Raw genomic sequence first — 17,104 nt, forward strand, 5'->3', positions numbered from 1 at the left:
AGTAGTCTACTAAGAAGTAAGACTCTTTAGGAGGAAGGTGTTGAGGTAACACAGCCTGCAATTAATCTGCCTTAGGATGGGAGGAAGTGCAATGCCACCAGAGAAATTCCAGGGGAGTTTCAGACCTCACCTGCAGGAGCTCATTTCCTTTATGTGACATGTATAAATAACTGGAAGCCTCTTGGCTTGAGACAGACTCCTAGGAGACCAGAAGCAGCAGCCTTTCCTGAACTCAGGTAAGAGAACTCCCTTTCTCTACACTATTCACACAGTTCTGTGTTTCAGGCTGGTTCTCCCAATCATTTACCCAAGTGTGTTCAGGGCCGCATCTAAAGAAGCCCTTTCCAATAGGACAGAATATCCTAAGGATAGAGAACTGTCATGTTTATCTTCTCACGCCAGTACCTAGTGCAATATTTAAGATGGTGTTCAATAAATGCTAATCGAATTGTTGCATTTAAGCTATATTTACTATACACCCTCATGTTCAAGGCAACTAACATCATTCTCTTTTTTAAATGAATTGATTATTCACTATATTTTAGATGTATAAATCATGCATCATTTTCTTTAAACGTCAAAACAAGTTTCTGGGGTAAGTGTTATTACCACCATTTTGGGGGCTAAGAAAACAAAACTCAAAGAGTTTTGTCCTACTTGTCCAGGGTCACGTAGATGTAGGGTCACTAAAGCATTCAGGTTTGCCTGTGACTTCTCCAGTTTTAAAACTGAAAGTCTTGTGTCCTGGGATCCCCCTCAGTCCAGAGCAAACTGAGACAAACTAATTTGATGGGAACTTGTAGCCAGTATGTCTCAGCATGGCACTGTCAGATTCTTTATTTAAAATGTTGATATGTTGTTCATCATGGATTTTTTTTCACTTATTCTGATGTTGCATTAAAATATTACTTATTTTGATTATTGAGACTTTTTGTGCCCCCTTAAATTCTGTGCTTGAGGTGAGTGCTTTGTTCTCCTCACCCTAATCCCAGCCCGTTATAATTTATCTTGAAACTCAGCAGTATGGGGATAGGAGCAGTCTATCCCAAGAAGAAATGAGTTCCCTTCCTACATTTCTTCTCCTTTTTGGGGGGCCTGGGCAGAGCCAGGAGTTGCAGAGTCAGGAAAGAGCACCCTCTTGCATTCCTCTCTGATGTGCCTGACTATAGCCTTCCTGTAGACGGTGCTGTGGAGCTCAGATGCCTCAGGAGGGAGAAATATTAGGTGTACTGGGCTAATTGCCCATCAGATCTTGACTTGCCCTGGCAGTAGGATTGCTATGAAATCATTTACTTTCTATTTGCCTTTGGGGATGAAATAAATCTCTTTCCCCCAAATAACCAACCTGATCCCAGACAAATACCAAACAGCGAAGCTCTTCTGCCCTGGGGGCGGCCATAAAATCCACTGACAATATTCTCCAAGTTTTTTGGTGGCTCACCAACAGCTTCTGTAAGATTCTGTTTTCCTGCAGTTCCCCTTAGGGCTTAAGGGGACTAGAAGAGTGAGCCACCTTGGCATTCTGGAAGGGAAGACTGAATACGTCAATTCACCACAACAAGTTTTAACATTTTCCCTGAAATGTAATCCTCTGTCTACTCACTGCAAGTGCCTGCTGCTCCAGGACTTACCTGCTGGGCAATGACGATGGGGTTGGGATGGGGACAGAATAAAGAGTCAGGACCTGTAGCACCAACTCACACTCAGACCCTGAACAAACACCCAGAGTCTTTTCTTCCAGGAGGCTCAGCAGCTTTTCTTAGTAAGTTAGATGAAAGGGCCAGACTGTCCAAAGCCAGACAAAGCTATTGAGTTTCATCAGGGGACACCTGGGGAAGGCATGTCCCTGCTGACTGAATTGGCTTCTTAAGACATGATGTCGGGAAAATCAGTAAGTCATTCTCTTTCCTTTGAATTCCTAGCTCCTTTGGTCTTCAGATTCTGGCGCAAGATGAAAGCCTCTGGTCTTCCCATCTGCCTTTTCTCTGCTGCATTTTATCTCTTCTGGACACCTTCTGCTGGACTGAAGACACTCCGTTTGGGAAGCTGCGTGATCACCACAAACCTTCAGGAAATGCGAAATGGATTTTCTGAGATACGAGACAGTGTGGTAAGTGAGGGAGGCAATCCCTCCCTGCTCCAGTGGCTGTATCTCTTCTTCTCTGCTTGTCGTTCTCTGTCCTCTGGCAGCCCAGCATTGTGATCACAAAAAGAGATAGGCTGGGGACTCCTTACCAGGAGGATGTGTTCCTAAGAAACAGCTGTAGTTCATAATTTAAGAGTGTTTTAGAAAGGGACACTGTCTGCTGGGCTGTGTGGCAGGGAAAGGATGAGAGGTCTTGATGTCTAAGACCTGGCAGTAGTCACTGACCTGTCCTTTCATGCCTTGCCTTCTTCCATTTAGCAAGCCAAAGATGAAATCATTGATATCAGAATCTTGAGGAAGACTGAGTCTTTGCAAGACACAAAGGTATGTGCTTGGTCCATAAATTTCTGGGAGGAAAGATGAATTGGAGGCATTTCCATCACCCTGGGTCTTGTCCCTGGATGCTCTCCCCTCACCAACATACTAGTCTTCTTTGTAGCCTGCAGATCAGTGCTGCCTCCTCCGCCATGTACTGAGACTCTACCTGGACAGGGTATTCAAAAACTATCAGACTCCTGACCACCATATCCTCCGGAAGACCAGCAGTCTTGCCAACTCTTTTCTTACCATCAAGAAGGACCTCCGGCTCTGTGTGAGTAAAGGTCTTGGGTAAAAGGATCCATTCGGTGCACGTAACCTCAGTGACTTAGCAACCAAGCTCTTTCCTACTCCCATTTAATGGATAGAAAAGTTGAGTCCAAAAGTTCTCATAATCTGTGTTGTGCCATGTGACTAGGTAATAAGAACTCAGTTTTACTGACTTTTGGGTGTATGCTCCATGCAAAAAGTCTAAATAACTATAAAATGCTCTTTGATATTCAGGGTAATCATCTATTATCCATGAAATCACACTTTTTCTGTAAGTGAAAGATCCTATGATATGTTAGTATATCCTGTGTCCAGGCAGCCGCTCACCAAGCCATTGGATTCAATATCAAGATATGGTCTGAATAGGACCTGGGGATCCAACAAAGAGCTTCATATTTGAGCCTACAAAGCTGGCCTTGTCTTCTAGCTGATGGTTAGTTTTCTGATCCCCAATGATGAGGTCTGAAAAGACTTTGCTATAGGAATGGAGTATGTGCAAGAATGCAGGTGAAAGAGTAGAATTCCCCTTCATGGCAGTGACAAGGGCATAAAATCAGAATCTTTAATAAAATCTATTATTCTGTGGCATTCTTTTCAGCATGCGCATATGACATGCCCTTGTGGAGAGGAAGCAATGGAGAAATACAGCCAGATTCTGAGTCACTTCGAAGAGGTATATGCAATTTTGGCCTTGGTTGGGATGGGTGTGTTTTCCAGAACTGAGATCACAGATGGGTGGGATGGATATTCATACTGGTAGAAATCCTGTAGCCCTCAGTCACCCTTTGAGGTCATGTGGACCATCCCTCTGCTTTAACCCAGGGGACACCTATCCAGGCTCTAGAAAGGTGCTGTCTCCGGAAGATGCTCTGGGGTTCTAGAGGGAATGGCCCTAATTCCATCAAGTCATTCCAGAGATATCTGATCTTCCAGCTGTACAAATAAGAGGCAATAGTTTTCCAACATTCACACACTTATACATACCCTCAAAAACATTCAGTCACAATCCCCCACATGTCCATGCCATGTTGTTTCTCATCTTGGTACCTTTGCACATCTGCCAGGAAGGCCTGGAGTCTATTCCTCACTGACTAATTCCTACTCATCCTTTAAGACTCATCCTAGGCCTCATCTCCAGGAAGGTACTGACTACATCTCTCAAAGTTAGGTGCCTCTCCTGTCATCCTGTGGGAGCTCCACCCTCCATCTACCACACTACATTTTAGTTGCCTGCTTCTGTCTCCCTCACTCGACTGAATCCCCTGTCAGTAGGGATTGTGCCATTCATCTCTGAATCCCTAGGCAACCCAATGCTTAACACAATAAATATTTGTTCAGTTGAAGTTGCACAGTAGGCAACCCTTACACACACACACACACACACACACACACACACACACACAATCCTTCTTTAAAAAAAATAAATAAACAGCCTAATTATTTTGAGCTCTGTGATTCAAGAGGCTTGGGTTGTAGTCTGAATTCTACCACCCCCTAAGTTTCAGTTTCCCTCTGTAATGGACTCCTGATTTTCCTTCCTCTTGTGAGATCTCGAGATTCCATAACTTCTTGTAAGCTCTCCATTTTGAAAAGAATACTGTGCTTACAATCCCCTGTAGACCTACCAATGAAAGGAGAGAATTAACCCAGAAGCACATATTGTCTCTTTATGAGGTTCTCACCACAGAAGTGTGTGTCTTTCAGCTTACGCCACAGGCAGCAGTGGTGAAGGCTCTGGGAGAGCTGGACGTCCTCCTGCAATGGATGGAGGAGATGAAATAGGAAGAGAGTGAGGACCTTACTGGCAGTAGTGCTGGCCAAGAGTCCCAGTCCTTGGTACTGGCGGAGGCATGACCCCAAACCACCATCTTGTCGCTATATAATTTAGTGCTTGTCACCATGTATATTATTTATTTATTTATTTATTATTTGCCTCTTTACTGTGGTTGTCTCCCTATGTTCCCACTCTTAATCTAGCCCATGCTTTTACAAGATTTTGATAATACCTTTTCTACTGTTGGGTGTATTTATTAGTTAATATACTTATTTATTTTTGCTATTTAAGTTATTTATTTTTGTTTGTAAAGATAAAACTTATTAAAAAATCCACGGATTCTATTTATAACCTGACTACAGTTTTTCATGCAGGTTTTTGTACAGTAAACAAACCATCTAAATTCTAGAGGGGTGGCTAGGGGTGTTACTCATTTTATTAAATTAAGGACATGTTTACTGACTGCCAAGACTCTATGATATATTTAGAAGTGAACTAATGGCTACTAAGTGTGGGTTCTGGAAGAAGTTCTGATGTGAAATTGCAGACTCATCTTACAATTACTGACCACCCCCACTCAACTCCCCAACCCCATCCTGGTTATGGAATCCTGTATCGTCAAAATGTATTTCTACAAATAAAGTTTTCTTTGCATAATGTCTTTGTGGAGTTTGAAAATGCTTCAGGATCAAAAACAATGGTGGGGAGACCTTGAATCTCTTATTACCAAGGGACTTCTTGTTCCTTTGGGGAAGAAGATGTCAGTGGGAACTTGGGCCTTCTTTCTCCTACTGAATGCATTCCCAGCTCTATATCTTAATTGACTCACATCTCTGATCTCACAACTCTGCCCTCTACACAAAGGGGCTGTGACGGAGTGAAGGGCTTCAATCATCCCTGTTTTTACCTTGTTGGCTTTGAGCACTGTCCTCTCTGCATCTGGTTTTCTTTCTCACTCTAAGTTCTCTTACTTTTGCAATCGGGGTCTTGATTGCAACACAAATCACAATGTGCAGAAGGCTCTATTGTAAGGGTTAAGAACACACAGATGCGAAGTGTAGTTACTGGGCCTTGCCCAGGTTGGTGCATGAACACTCTCTTGAGGCTCTTCTACTTTGTATTTTGGCCAGCCACAGGCTCTAGGTTGTTTCTGGATCAAGTCTTTGTCTTTGTGACCAACTACTAAGTCAGTGTTCTCTCTTCCACCTCCTTTCATGTTGAGCTTTGCTGGGTTCTTCTGGCACTGGCTGTTTGCCTCCTTCCTCTCCACCTCACTCTGAACTGCACTCCTTGTGTAACAGTTTAGTTTTCCCAATTTCATGAACAGCAGACTAATGCTGATCCCTGGTTCCCAAGCCAGCTCCCCTCATTGCCTCTGGTTTCTGCTCTCAGCCCTCAGCTTGGGCCTTGATGGAGTTTAAATAACTTTATTAATTTCTCTTCTCATTATACAAGTAACAACTACCCAAGAGAGAAAATTTGGAAAATACAGAAAAAAATAAGGAAGAACATTTAGATCACCTCTTATCCATTCTTAAACATTTAGGTGTATTTTTCCCAGACCTTTTTTCTTGGATCCAAAACATAACTTAACCCTCATTACCTGAGTGATTTGGGTTGTAAAACTTAACCTTCTTGGAAATCAGTTTCTCCCTCTGGAAAACAGGATGATAATATCTACCTTTTGGGGTGATAGAAGACATGGTTTCTTATGTTCCTTTGAAAACAAGACATCTTCTGCTTTCATATTCCACATAATTATCACCTATTTGCTATCAGATTTTTACTCCATCTCACTTATCTTCTATCATATTTTCCAGTTGCATGTATCCTGGTTTTCTATGACCAATCTGACAAACAACTTAGCTTCAATGCTCAAGGAGTAGTTGAGGAGCTAACTTCACTGAACTCAGTGTTAAAATTGGAACAACCACCTCCAAGAGACATTGGATAGCAAGGAGGAGCCTGGTTTTATCTGCCAAGGGTGTGAGTCTTCCAGATGGGTGCGTCACAGATTGACCCCACAGCTAAGTATGAAATTCCTCCATTTGTTTCCCAGGAAACATTTCTGACTCTTCTGGAAGTCTGGTCCATTGGAAGCCTGGGTCTTTTAGGACTATACATTACCATGTTAGCAATGACTTTACCTTACCTTACCTCTTTGCCTATCTATTCCTCTCCCCAGCAGGACCCATCTCATCCTCCAAGTCATTGCTTGACCTATCGTAGTACTAACTACAAGGAATTCAGCAGTGAAGACACGATCAGGTTATGGGCAAAGAGAAAACTTCATAAAGGTGGGGCCAATGAGGGATAGACTCTAAAGAATGATTTATGATTGCTACTTCCAACTCCAACAATTAAAATGATTATTGTCGTTTATTAAGTACTCATCATGGGTCAGGCACTTCATTGGGAACTTCACATACATCATATTCAATCCTTAAGACAACCTTGTGAGGTAGATAGTAGTGTTAACCAGTTTGCAAAGGACAAAGTGCTCAGAGATGGTAAGTAATTTGTGCACGAGGCAGAACCAAGACTTGAATGTGGTCACCTTGATACCACAGCCTTGTATGCTTCCCACTCTAATGTCCACTTTTCTCCAACAATGGCATTTGGGTTCAGAGGTACAGTAGGAAGGAAAAATGTGTGATGACTTCATAGAAACATGAATAAAAATCCTGACTTTGATAATCACTATCTTGGGCAAGCGACATAAGTATCCTTAGTTTCTTCATCTGCAAAGTTCAGGTTATACTACTTACCACACTGAGTTGATGTGAACACGAAATGAGATTGTCACAGTTAACTTGAACAAGCACTTACTATAAATTAGGTACTGTTCTAAGTGTGTTGTAAGTGCCCATTCATTTATTTGTATAAAAGCATGATGAGATAGCTCTGATTATTCCCATTTTACATATGATGAAGCTGAAGACCAGAAAGGTAAAATATCTTGTTTAAGTTCACATAGCTTACAGTGGTGGAGGTAAAATACGAATATAGTAGGAAGACTGGAGAACCATGCATCTGACCACTTTACCTCGCCAGCTGGACAGAATGTCCAGTCTATAGAGAGCACTTGATCAACAGAAGCTCTGGCTATAGTAGCGGTTCTGCCTTGAGAGGAAGGTGATGAGCCTTCCTACCAAGCTGTAGTGCTAACTCTAACTTACTCTCTATGACATCTCTGTTGACCTTCGTTTTTCCATGGTCTACACCTCGTCTCCTCAACAAGCAGAATGTAAGTTCCTTTGGAGGTCACAAAGTAAATGTGCCGAACCTCATGTTGACCTATCAGTTCTAGTTATTCTACCTCTCCAGGTCTCAGTTTCTGCTGAGAGATTGAATATACAAATGGACAGTGGTTAGACCATATGTAAAAATAGAATTCTGATCTACAATCTGCAGCTTGGGAAACCAACCCATTGCCTACACTGCCCAGCCCAGGAAGCCAGTCTACTATCTTTAAGTTGGATTTGTATGAAGTCAGACCACTATCTAGCAACCAGCCCAGGAAGCAAAACCATAACCCCTGTAGCAATTGGTTCCTTGATGGTCAGGATTTGATTGGTAACTGACAGATTCCCTGTATTTTGTTCCCATTCCCAACTTAGCATGAACCAGGGAAGCAAAATATGCACTCCTAACCAATCCCATAGGATGCCCTGCTTCTAGTTAGCACACTGATAGCTTCCCCATGCCAATCAAGGCATACCCAAAGTCTTCCTTGTTTCCTACTGTAAAGCTTTCCCACTCCTGCAGGCCTTTAAGTCTGTGTTAAAACACAAGTGATAGTAGCTGACTTCTTTGCTATAACAAGCTCCGAATAAATAGCCTTTGCCTGTTCTCATTTTGTTGGTCTTAATTTATTCCACACTGCATTTGTAAAATGAAAGAGTTGAAACAGGTGATTCTGAATTCTAGAAATGAGATGTGCTGTAACTAACGCAGAGGATCAGAGGTAAGGAGTTTGCATGTATCACCAGGTCTGGATTCAGAATTTGGGGTGAGCACATCTGATTGGGCAGGCCTACAGGGTGCCCTGGATGCCAAGAAGCCTGGACAAGCCTTCCCTCTGATGGGAGGTGGGCTCCTTCTCAGAACGAGAGAGAGCTCCGAAGCCTAGAAATGAGATCCAGATGCAGGGTAACTCAAAAGAATAAAAACATTCACTCTATCTCTCATTCCCACCATAGCTTGAGGTTGCCTAAATTCCTTATTTTTTTTAAAGATTTTATTTATTTATTTGACAGAGATAGAGACAGCCAGCGAGAGAGGGAACACAAGCAGGGGGAGTGGGAGAGGAAGAAGCAGGCTCCTAGCGGAGGAGCCTGATGTGGGGCTCGATCCCATAACGCCGGGATCACGCCCTGAGCCGAAGGCAGACGCTTAATCGCTGTGCCACCCAGGCGCCCCTAAATTCCTTATTTTTAATGATCCAGACCTTCTCCAACATAGTCCAGTGTAGCTTTGTCTGCTTATCGCTCACTCAAAAAAATAGACAATGGACCATTCTTCTGCTGGACTCAAGTTCCTAAAGGATAGGACTGTGTCTTTTCGGCTTTTTAGCCTGTCCTATCTTAATATAACATTACATTATTGATAAGGACTAAATTCAAAAGCAAAAGGATGGCATGTATGTAACTACAAAATTTTTAAAAATACCAAATGAAAATCCTTTTTCTATGTATGTGGCTCTCACCTGACTTTTCCCTGAGTTAAACGCTGTGCCTTTTGCCAGAACGCAGATAACTCACCCTGCAGACTGGGCTTTGCCAATAGGAGGCAGCAGAGCAAACAGCAAGAGGACGACTGAATACAGTTACTCCCCTATTTCACTGGAAGGCTGGGAGGAGAAGAGGTGACACCCTCCAGTTCAACTCAAGTGTCATGAGCAGGATGAGTCAACTGCTTAACGGGAAGAAGGTAGGACCCAGAGGCCTGGAGGCAGGAAGCTGTGGATTACAACTAGAGTGCTAATACCTTTCAGAAAGCATTCTTTGTCTCACTGAATGTTAGAAGTCGAGAGAACATGGATCAGTTTACAGGGCGACATGGGGTTCAGAGAGGGGAAGCAAATTGCCAAAGGTTACACAGTGAGTTATGGCAGAGTTGGCATTAAAACTCAGGTCCCTGGACTTCCAACATTACTAAACCTCAACTCAGTTCAAGAAGAAATAAGTCATCCATAGTAGAAATGAAGTAAAACTGTCTTTATACATAGAGGACATGCTTGTCTGGGTAGAAATATCTGATGGAATCTGCAAAAAGCTCCTAAAACTAAGAAGAAAGTTTCATTTGGTAGCAGAATATAAGATTCAATATACAAAGATCAATTATATTTTCATATACCAATAACACACAATTGGAAGTTGAAAAAATAATATATTATTATAATGCAAATAATAATATAATTAAATAATATATGTAAATAATATGTGTATATATGATACACACACACTATTGACAACAACATAAAAAATTTTGAAATGCTTGGGGATAAATCAGGCTACAGATGTAAAAGATTTCTTCATTGGGGCACCCACCTGGGTGGCTCAGTTTGTTAAGGGTCTGATTCTTAGTTTTGACTCAGGTCATGATCTCAGGGTCATTAGATGGAGACCTGCATCAGGCTCTGCACTCAGCAGTGGGGAATCTGCTTGAAGAGTCTCTCTCTCTGCCCCTTCCCCCACTTGCACTTGCTCTCTTTCTCTTTCAAATAGATATATCTTTTAAAAAAAGATTTCTGGGGCACCTGGGTGGCTCAGTCGTTAAGCGTCTGCCTTTCGGCTCAGGGCGTGATCTCAGCGTTCTGGGATCGAGCCCCGCATCAGGCTCCTCTGCTGGGAGCCTGCTTTTTCCTTTCCCACTCCCCCTGCTTGTGTTCCCTCTCTCGCTGGCTGTCTCTCTGTCAAATAAATAAATAAAATCTTTAAAAAAAATAAAAATAAAAAAATAAAAAAATTAAATTAAATTAAAAAAAGATTTCTGCATTAAAAACTACAAACCATTGCTGGGAGAAATAAAAGATGATCTAAATAATGGGAAGACATATCATATTCAAGGATTGGAAATCTCAATATTATTAAAATGTCAATTCTCCCCAAATTGATCTATAAATTCAATGCAAGCACTATAAAATTTTCAGCAGCCTTTTTTAAAGGTAGAAATAAATTCGCTTTAAAATTCCCACTAAAATACTACAGACCAAAAATAGCCTTCTGAAAGAAAACGAAGTTGGAGAATTAATATTATCTAATCTCAAGACTTATATAAAGCTATGGCAATTACGACAGTGTGGTATTGGTGTAAAACTCGATCAATGGAACAGAAGAGAAAGTCTAGAAAAAGACCCACACATTCATGGGCAATTGATTTTTAACAAAGTTATAGAGGCAGTTCAGTGGAGGTAGAATAGCCTTTTCAGGAAATGGTGTCAAAGTAATTGGATATTGTATGGAAAAAAATGAACTTGGACCCCATACCTTATTCCATATATAAAAGTTAACTCAAAATGGACCATAGATCCAAGCATAGACTCTATAAAAAAAAAATGTGCGAAAGATTTGAGCAGACGCCAAAGAAAATGAACGAAACAAAAAGCACATGAAAAGATGCTCAACATCATTTGTCATTAAGTAAATGCAAATTAAAACCACGATGAGATACCACATCATACAAACTAGAATGGCTAGAAGTATAAAGATTGGCCATACCAGGTGTTGGGGAGGATGTGGGGGAACTGAAACTCTCATATACTGCTACTGGGGATGTAAAATGATAAAACCACTTTGAAAACAGTTTAGCACTTTGTAAAAAGGTAAGTAAACATCTGCTGAATGACCTAGCCCTTCCATTCCTATATATTTATCCAGAGAAAAGAAGCCATATGCCCATATAAAGACTTATACAGGAATGCTTGGAGCAGCATTCTTTTAAATAAAATTTTGAAACAACCTAAATGTCCACCAATAAATGAATGGTTAATATGGTGGATGTGTTTATTATCTTGACGGCAGTGATGGTTTTACAGATGTATACATATGCCAAAACTTATGAAATTGCACATTTTAAATATGTGCAGCTTATTGCATGACAATAATATATCAGTAAAGCTGTTACAAAATAATTCAATTTAAGGCAGTTTCTCTTTCTAGGCATTATGGAGGTTATAGGCATATAAAGAGAGTGAGGTTGGTAGAGCAAGTCACTGTCCAGCAATAGATGGCCCAATATGATTAAAGAAAGAAACTTGTGTGGAGGTGAGACCAGAGAAAGCTTTCCAAAGGAAAAATCCTTAGATTAGGCCTTGAAGGATGAGCAAGGATATCAGCAAGTGGCATGAGAAGACAAAGGACCTCAAAGTCCTGCTACCTCAGGCAACTGGCTCAGTCTTGTGCTAATAGCAATATCTCCTTCTGCATGTATAGCATATAGCAGTTTAAAATACCTTTATTTAACTCATTTTATTTACTTATCTATGTCCCACCGCCTACTGAAGTGATTTAGAGTGGCTTATAAAGATACACGCAATCCAAGATTTAAGGAAAATGGATGAAACACCTGGAATGCAGACAATACAATGAAGTTGAGCTAAGATTTTTCCACAAAGGATGTATCATAAGATTCTGAATCATAAATTGCTAGAAGGATCAAAATTTGGCTTTGTGCTTTATACAGGCTGGAACAAATTGGGAAACAATTATTACAAACTCACTAAGCACTTGCTCTAGGTTATCTCATTGAACCCTCACAGACTCCGCACAGGGGGGGTGTCTCTCCTTCCAATGGTAGAGCACAGAGATTTTTCTGAAGCTGGTGGGAGCTGGTGGATATGTGGAAGTATTTCCCTCTTCATCTGTTCTGTATGAAGGAGGAAATAGCTGTTGGCTTCTAAATGAAACTTCTCACTGAGAAAAATTCAAGAAAATTTGGAAAAATCAGGAAATACGGAAACAAAACCTGGAGGTATTGGAGAGGTAACAAGACAGGCAGAATTACAGCGCCAAGATGTGGAAGATGGAAATCCAGTCAGTGCTGGGGTTGGTACTGGGGATGGCTTTTCCCTCAGGGAAGTCATCTAAATTGAGAAAAGTTAAGGAAAGGTTGGGAGACTGAGAAGATGTGTAGAATTTAACACAAATTTATAGGATTGGGGCAACAAAAATAGGCACTCAGAGCCTGCTGAAGAGGGGCCCTACTAACTCCCTGCAAGCTTAGGGTTGAGACCTCAAAGAGCTGCCCCAGGAGTCATGGTACTCCATAGACTGGCCCTAACAGGGACAGAAAAATCAGCTTTGAATCATCTCAATCTATTAAAGTCATCTGAGTAATTAAAGTAATCTGAGATAACGAACCCCCTACTCTCCTTTCAGAAGCAAATATATATCCACCTCAGAGGAAAATGATAGTCTAAGCTTGAAATTATCTTTATAATTTTTCATATACAATATCTGGAAATGTTCAGAATAGGCAAATGCATAGAGGCAGAAAATAAACCAGTGGTTTCCAGGGGCTAAAGGCAGGGGGAATAGGGAGTGCCTGAGAATGGGAAGGAGTTTGCTTTTTGAAAAGGTGATGAAAATGTTCTGGAATTAGATTAACAGTGCTGGTTGCACAACTCTGGGAATATACCCAAAACCACTTTTAAAGGGCGAACTTTGTAGTATGGGAATTATATCTCAGTAAAGCTATTGTTTTAAAAACAAACATGAGATAACAACGTTTTCAGACCAACAAACTTTAGCAGAAATTACAAATAGTTATTTAAGGCATAATGATTTCAGGACAAGATGATCTGGCTTATTAGGAAATGACTTTGTTCTCGTATGCTTTCATTATAAATGTTAATCAAAAAAGAGCCCACTCCACAAATCCTGATCTTGAGGTTTTCATATAATATTCTCATATGACTTCTCTTGGGGCTGAACTATTATCATTTTAAAGCAACTTTGCAGACACCCTAAGCGGATGATAGAAGCTGCGATTAGCCATAGTCTATTCTACTGTTTCTCTATGAGGTACTATTATAAGCACTATTTTTATTCTTCCTAAATGGAAGAGCATATAGATAAAGGGTAAGAAGTTATTTGTAGCCATCTCAAGCTCTTTTTATTAATAAAAAGCATTAAGTGTGTCATGGTAATATATAAAAATAATATTAGTAATATTTTAATAGCAGCTAACTCCTTCCTGTGCTTACTAACGTGTCAGACTCTCTCTTCCACGTATTTTGCATGTACTTTCTCGTTTAACCTTCACAAATACCTATGAGGTGCATTGTTATTCTCACTTCAAAGAGGAGGAAACTGAAGAACAGAGGAATTAAGAGACTTATCCAAGGTCACACAGCTAGTAAATTGCAGAGCCAGGAACCCAAACACAAAGTGTGACTCCATGGCTGCATGTTTTCCGGTGCACTGTGTTTACTGCCTTTCATACACTCAGGCTTGGAGTCAGAATCCCAGAGTCAAGTCTAGGTAGCTCCATTTGCTAGCCCTATGAGCTTGGGCAAATCATGAAACTTCTCTTTGCCTTGACTTTCTAATCCATAAAATGGAGACGACATCTGCTCTGAGTTTTCAGGAATGTCAAATTGTGGAAGTACTTTATAAGGTACAACACAACAGGCTGGCTTATTGGTCTACAGCTGAGACCTACCCCCAACCCCCGCCTCGCCAAAGAAATGATGAATTCTAGTCCCATGCTACCAGAATTCGTACCCAAACCAATCATCCTGGTAGGTGTCCTGGTATGTGGCCAAAAAGGGCTTGCAATATAAATTGGGAAAGCTGTTTCACTGAACTCTGTAATACTTCGGGCCCAACATCTTATTAGGGGTGAATGAGACCTTGCGACATTTTTTTGGCTGGAGCAAATTGGCACTGAAAGCCTGGTGAGGAGAATCTCATTCTCACAATCCCTGGGGCAGCAGCTGGAGCTTACAATAGCTGGCTCGGCCAGCCCTGATGGTACAGACTTGTGCATGGATGTGCCTATGAGAGACACTCCTTTGAGATTCTCAAAACACCCTGGAGAGTGGGACTTTGTAAGAATCTGCTATGTTTACATGACTATACGGGACTATAGCACTTTGAGATATTTAATTTCTAATTTTTAATCACAGGTTAATGAAACATGAACATTCAGGTTATGCTATTACACATTATTTTTATTATTATTTTATTGTGGGAAAGAAGAATTCACTCAACCAGGATTAAGCAATTAGATCCATTACATCTTCATTCTTGGAGGGCCATCTGTCTGGCCTGGGAAAAAGCATGGTGACTTTTCAAGGCAGGAAATACTTCACAGAGGGAAATACCCTCTCTTCATTTCCATGAGTAATACATTTTCTAAAAGGATATTTTTCGGAAGTTGAAGGCAGAATGGACAATGAACCCCACCCACTGTTGCTGGAAGTAGCGACTACTCTTCGTCAGTCCTTCGACTTTTGATGATTCCCTGGATTTGATAATTTATCTGTGGGAAAAGGCTGGAGATAAGGAACCACATACACAAAATTTTTGGTTTAAGAACCCAAGTTATTTTGCATTTCAATCATCATGTGCAAGGCTTTTCAGGGACACAGTTTCTAGTTTGTTATATTCTGGGGCAAGCTCAGACCTGCCTTTCTTTGCCAGTTTTAAAATCCATGTAATAAGGAAATATGTGGGAGAAGTATGTGTGTGTGTGTGTGTGTGTGTGTGTGTGTGTGTGTGTGTGTGTGTGTTCTTGTTGTTGTTGGCTTGTCCAAAGCTTTTTACTGGCGCCTACCAGTAGAAGGGTCCTCTCCATCACTCCTGCCAGGATCACAAGGCTCTTGATTGCAGGCAGGCTTTCGGACTCCATCCATCTTGCATTCTGGGCCTATTGTCCCATTGTGTGACTCCTAAATGACTGAGCAGCCAGTTGGATCCCAAAGCGGTGAGCATCAGGCCAGAACCTGCTGAGTGCGTTGCTTGCATTGTGCTTCAGGAGAAAGCAGTGCTTTCCATCAAAGAGGATTTTTGAGAATCTCTGACTTATAATGAGTTGTCTAAATAGCATCTAGACTAACAGTTCTTCCTAAATCAAGGTCTAAATTCATTTCCTGAGGGTTGAAAGGATCTTTAAAGACATTTACATTCTTACCCCGTCTAACATTAGCCAGGTTAGGATAAGTTATGCTGCAGTAGTAAACAAGACCTTCATCTCTCTCAGTGGCTTAGTACAACTGAAGTGATTTCTCATTTATTTCACACAGCCAAGACATGTTAACAAGAGTCTCTGCCCATCACGGATACTCAAGGGCCCAGGCTGAAGGACATGCTTCTCTCCTGTAACGCTGCTATCTCAACACAAGTGGGACATAAGAGAGCATGGAAAAGGATGCACTGGCTACTAATTCTTCCACCCAAAATGACATGTTTCTTCCACTTCAAAATAGCCACATGGCCCATTTAACTTCAACGGGGAAGGGAAGTGTGATTTTCCCATGTTGTGGGAAGAAGGAAGCCGTGAATGTGAGGAGTAACGGCAGTGTCTGCCATACATGAAAGTGCGTGTCCGACCTAGAGTACGTTGGGAGATTTAAAATCTTAATTCACGTGCTGAGATTAACCCAACAAAACACAGATCTCAAATCATTCTGAATACTTTCATATTGAGTATCTAACTCACTATTTATTCAATAGCCTAATCTTCTGTGCTGAACAGTGTAAGGAAAAGAGAAGGATACAATATCTATCCCTTTGCCCTCCCAAGATCTTAGTCCAGGAGAGGGAGGGGGAGGGGAGGGGAGGGAAGGGAAGGGAATGAGAGGGAAGGGGAGGGGATTCAGTACTGCAAAAAAAGGTTCAAATTGTTACAGTGCTTAGGGGTGATAGAAATTCTTTGCAGCTTTTGGAAATGGTTTCAAGGAAAAGAACTTGAAGAGCAGGTACATTTTTAATGAAAAAGTAGTAGGTGTTTGTTGTTATGCCAATTATACAAAATCATTTAAAGACAAAAATGAAATTCTACTCAGCCTGTACTCTTACTTCTTCAAAATAAGTATCCTTAATAGGGTGTGTGTGTGTGTGTGCGCGCGCGCGCATGCATGTATATGCATATATATGCAATCTGCTTTTGACAGTGAACAATATATCACGACCATCTTTCTATGTCGAGGCAACAGGTGGTTAGTGTTTGGCAGGTAGTAAGGACATCCCAGATTGTGAACAGAGGCACAGAGGCAGGAGGTGGAGATGAGCAGCTCAGTTGGGCTGGGAGTACAATGTGCAGAGGTGTGGGGAAGAGATAAAGCTGGGGAAATGAATGGACCAAGTCTCAGAGACTGTGCATTTCCAGGTCAGGGAATTTGAACAATTTCAGTGAGCAATGGTGAAACTAATGATTTGCTTAAATTAAAAATAACTTTTAAAAAGATTGTGTTTATTTATTTATTTAAGAAAGATTGAGAGTGAGCAAACTTGCATTTATATTCAAATATAAATATATAAACTTGCATTTATATTCAACTTGTATAAACTTAGAAAATGAAGAAAAGCTATAGAGGAGAAAAACATCCATTGTCTTACCACTCAACGAAATTCTGTTAACATCTTGGT

The 17,104-nt window shown here is 41.0% G+C and overlaps 1 protein-coding gene across 2 annotated transcripts; it reads left to right on the top strand.

The window, feature by feature from the left end:
* Window positions 1–1,951: 1,951 nt before the first annotated feature.
* On the top strand, window positions 1,952–4,516 carry IL20 (interleukin 20). 2 transcript variants are annotated; one of them, XM_045787903.1, is made up of 5 exons: window positions 1,952–2,110; window positions 2,405–2,470; window positions 2,586–2,738; window positions 3,333–3,407; window positions 4,439–4,516. In XM_045787903.1, the coding sequence occupies exons 1-5, from the start codon at window positions 1,952–1,954 to the stop codon at window positions 4,514–4,516; spliced, it is 531 nt and encodes a 176-aa protein (XP_045643859.1). The 2 variants fall into 2 exon arrangements, with proteins under 2 accessions (XP_045643859.1, XP_045643861.1); XM_045787905.1 differs by lacking the exon at window positions 3,333–3,407.
* The last annotated feature ends 12,588 nt before the right edge of the window (window positions 4,517–17,104 follow it).

Source organism: Ursus americanus, chromosome 2 (assembly GCF_024610735.1).
Source record: "Ursus americanus isolate L20-20 chromosome 2, mUrsAme1.1.p, whole genome shotgun sequence".
Classification (NCBI taxonomy): domain Eukaryota; kingdom Metazoa; phylum Chordata; class Mammalia; order Carnivora; family Ursidae; genus Ursus; species Ursus americanus.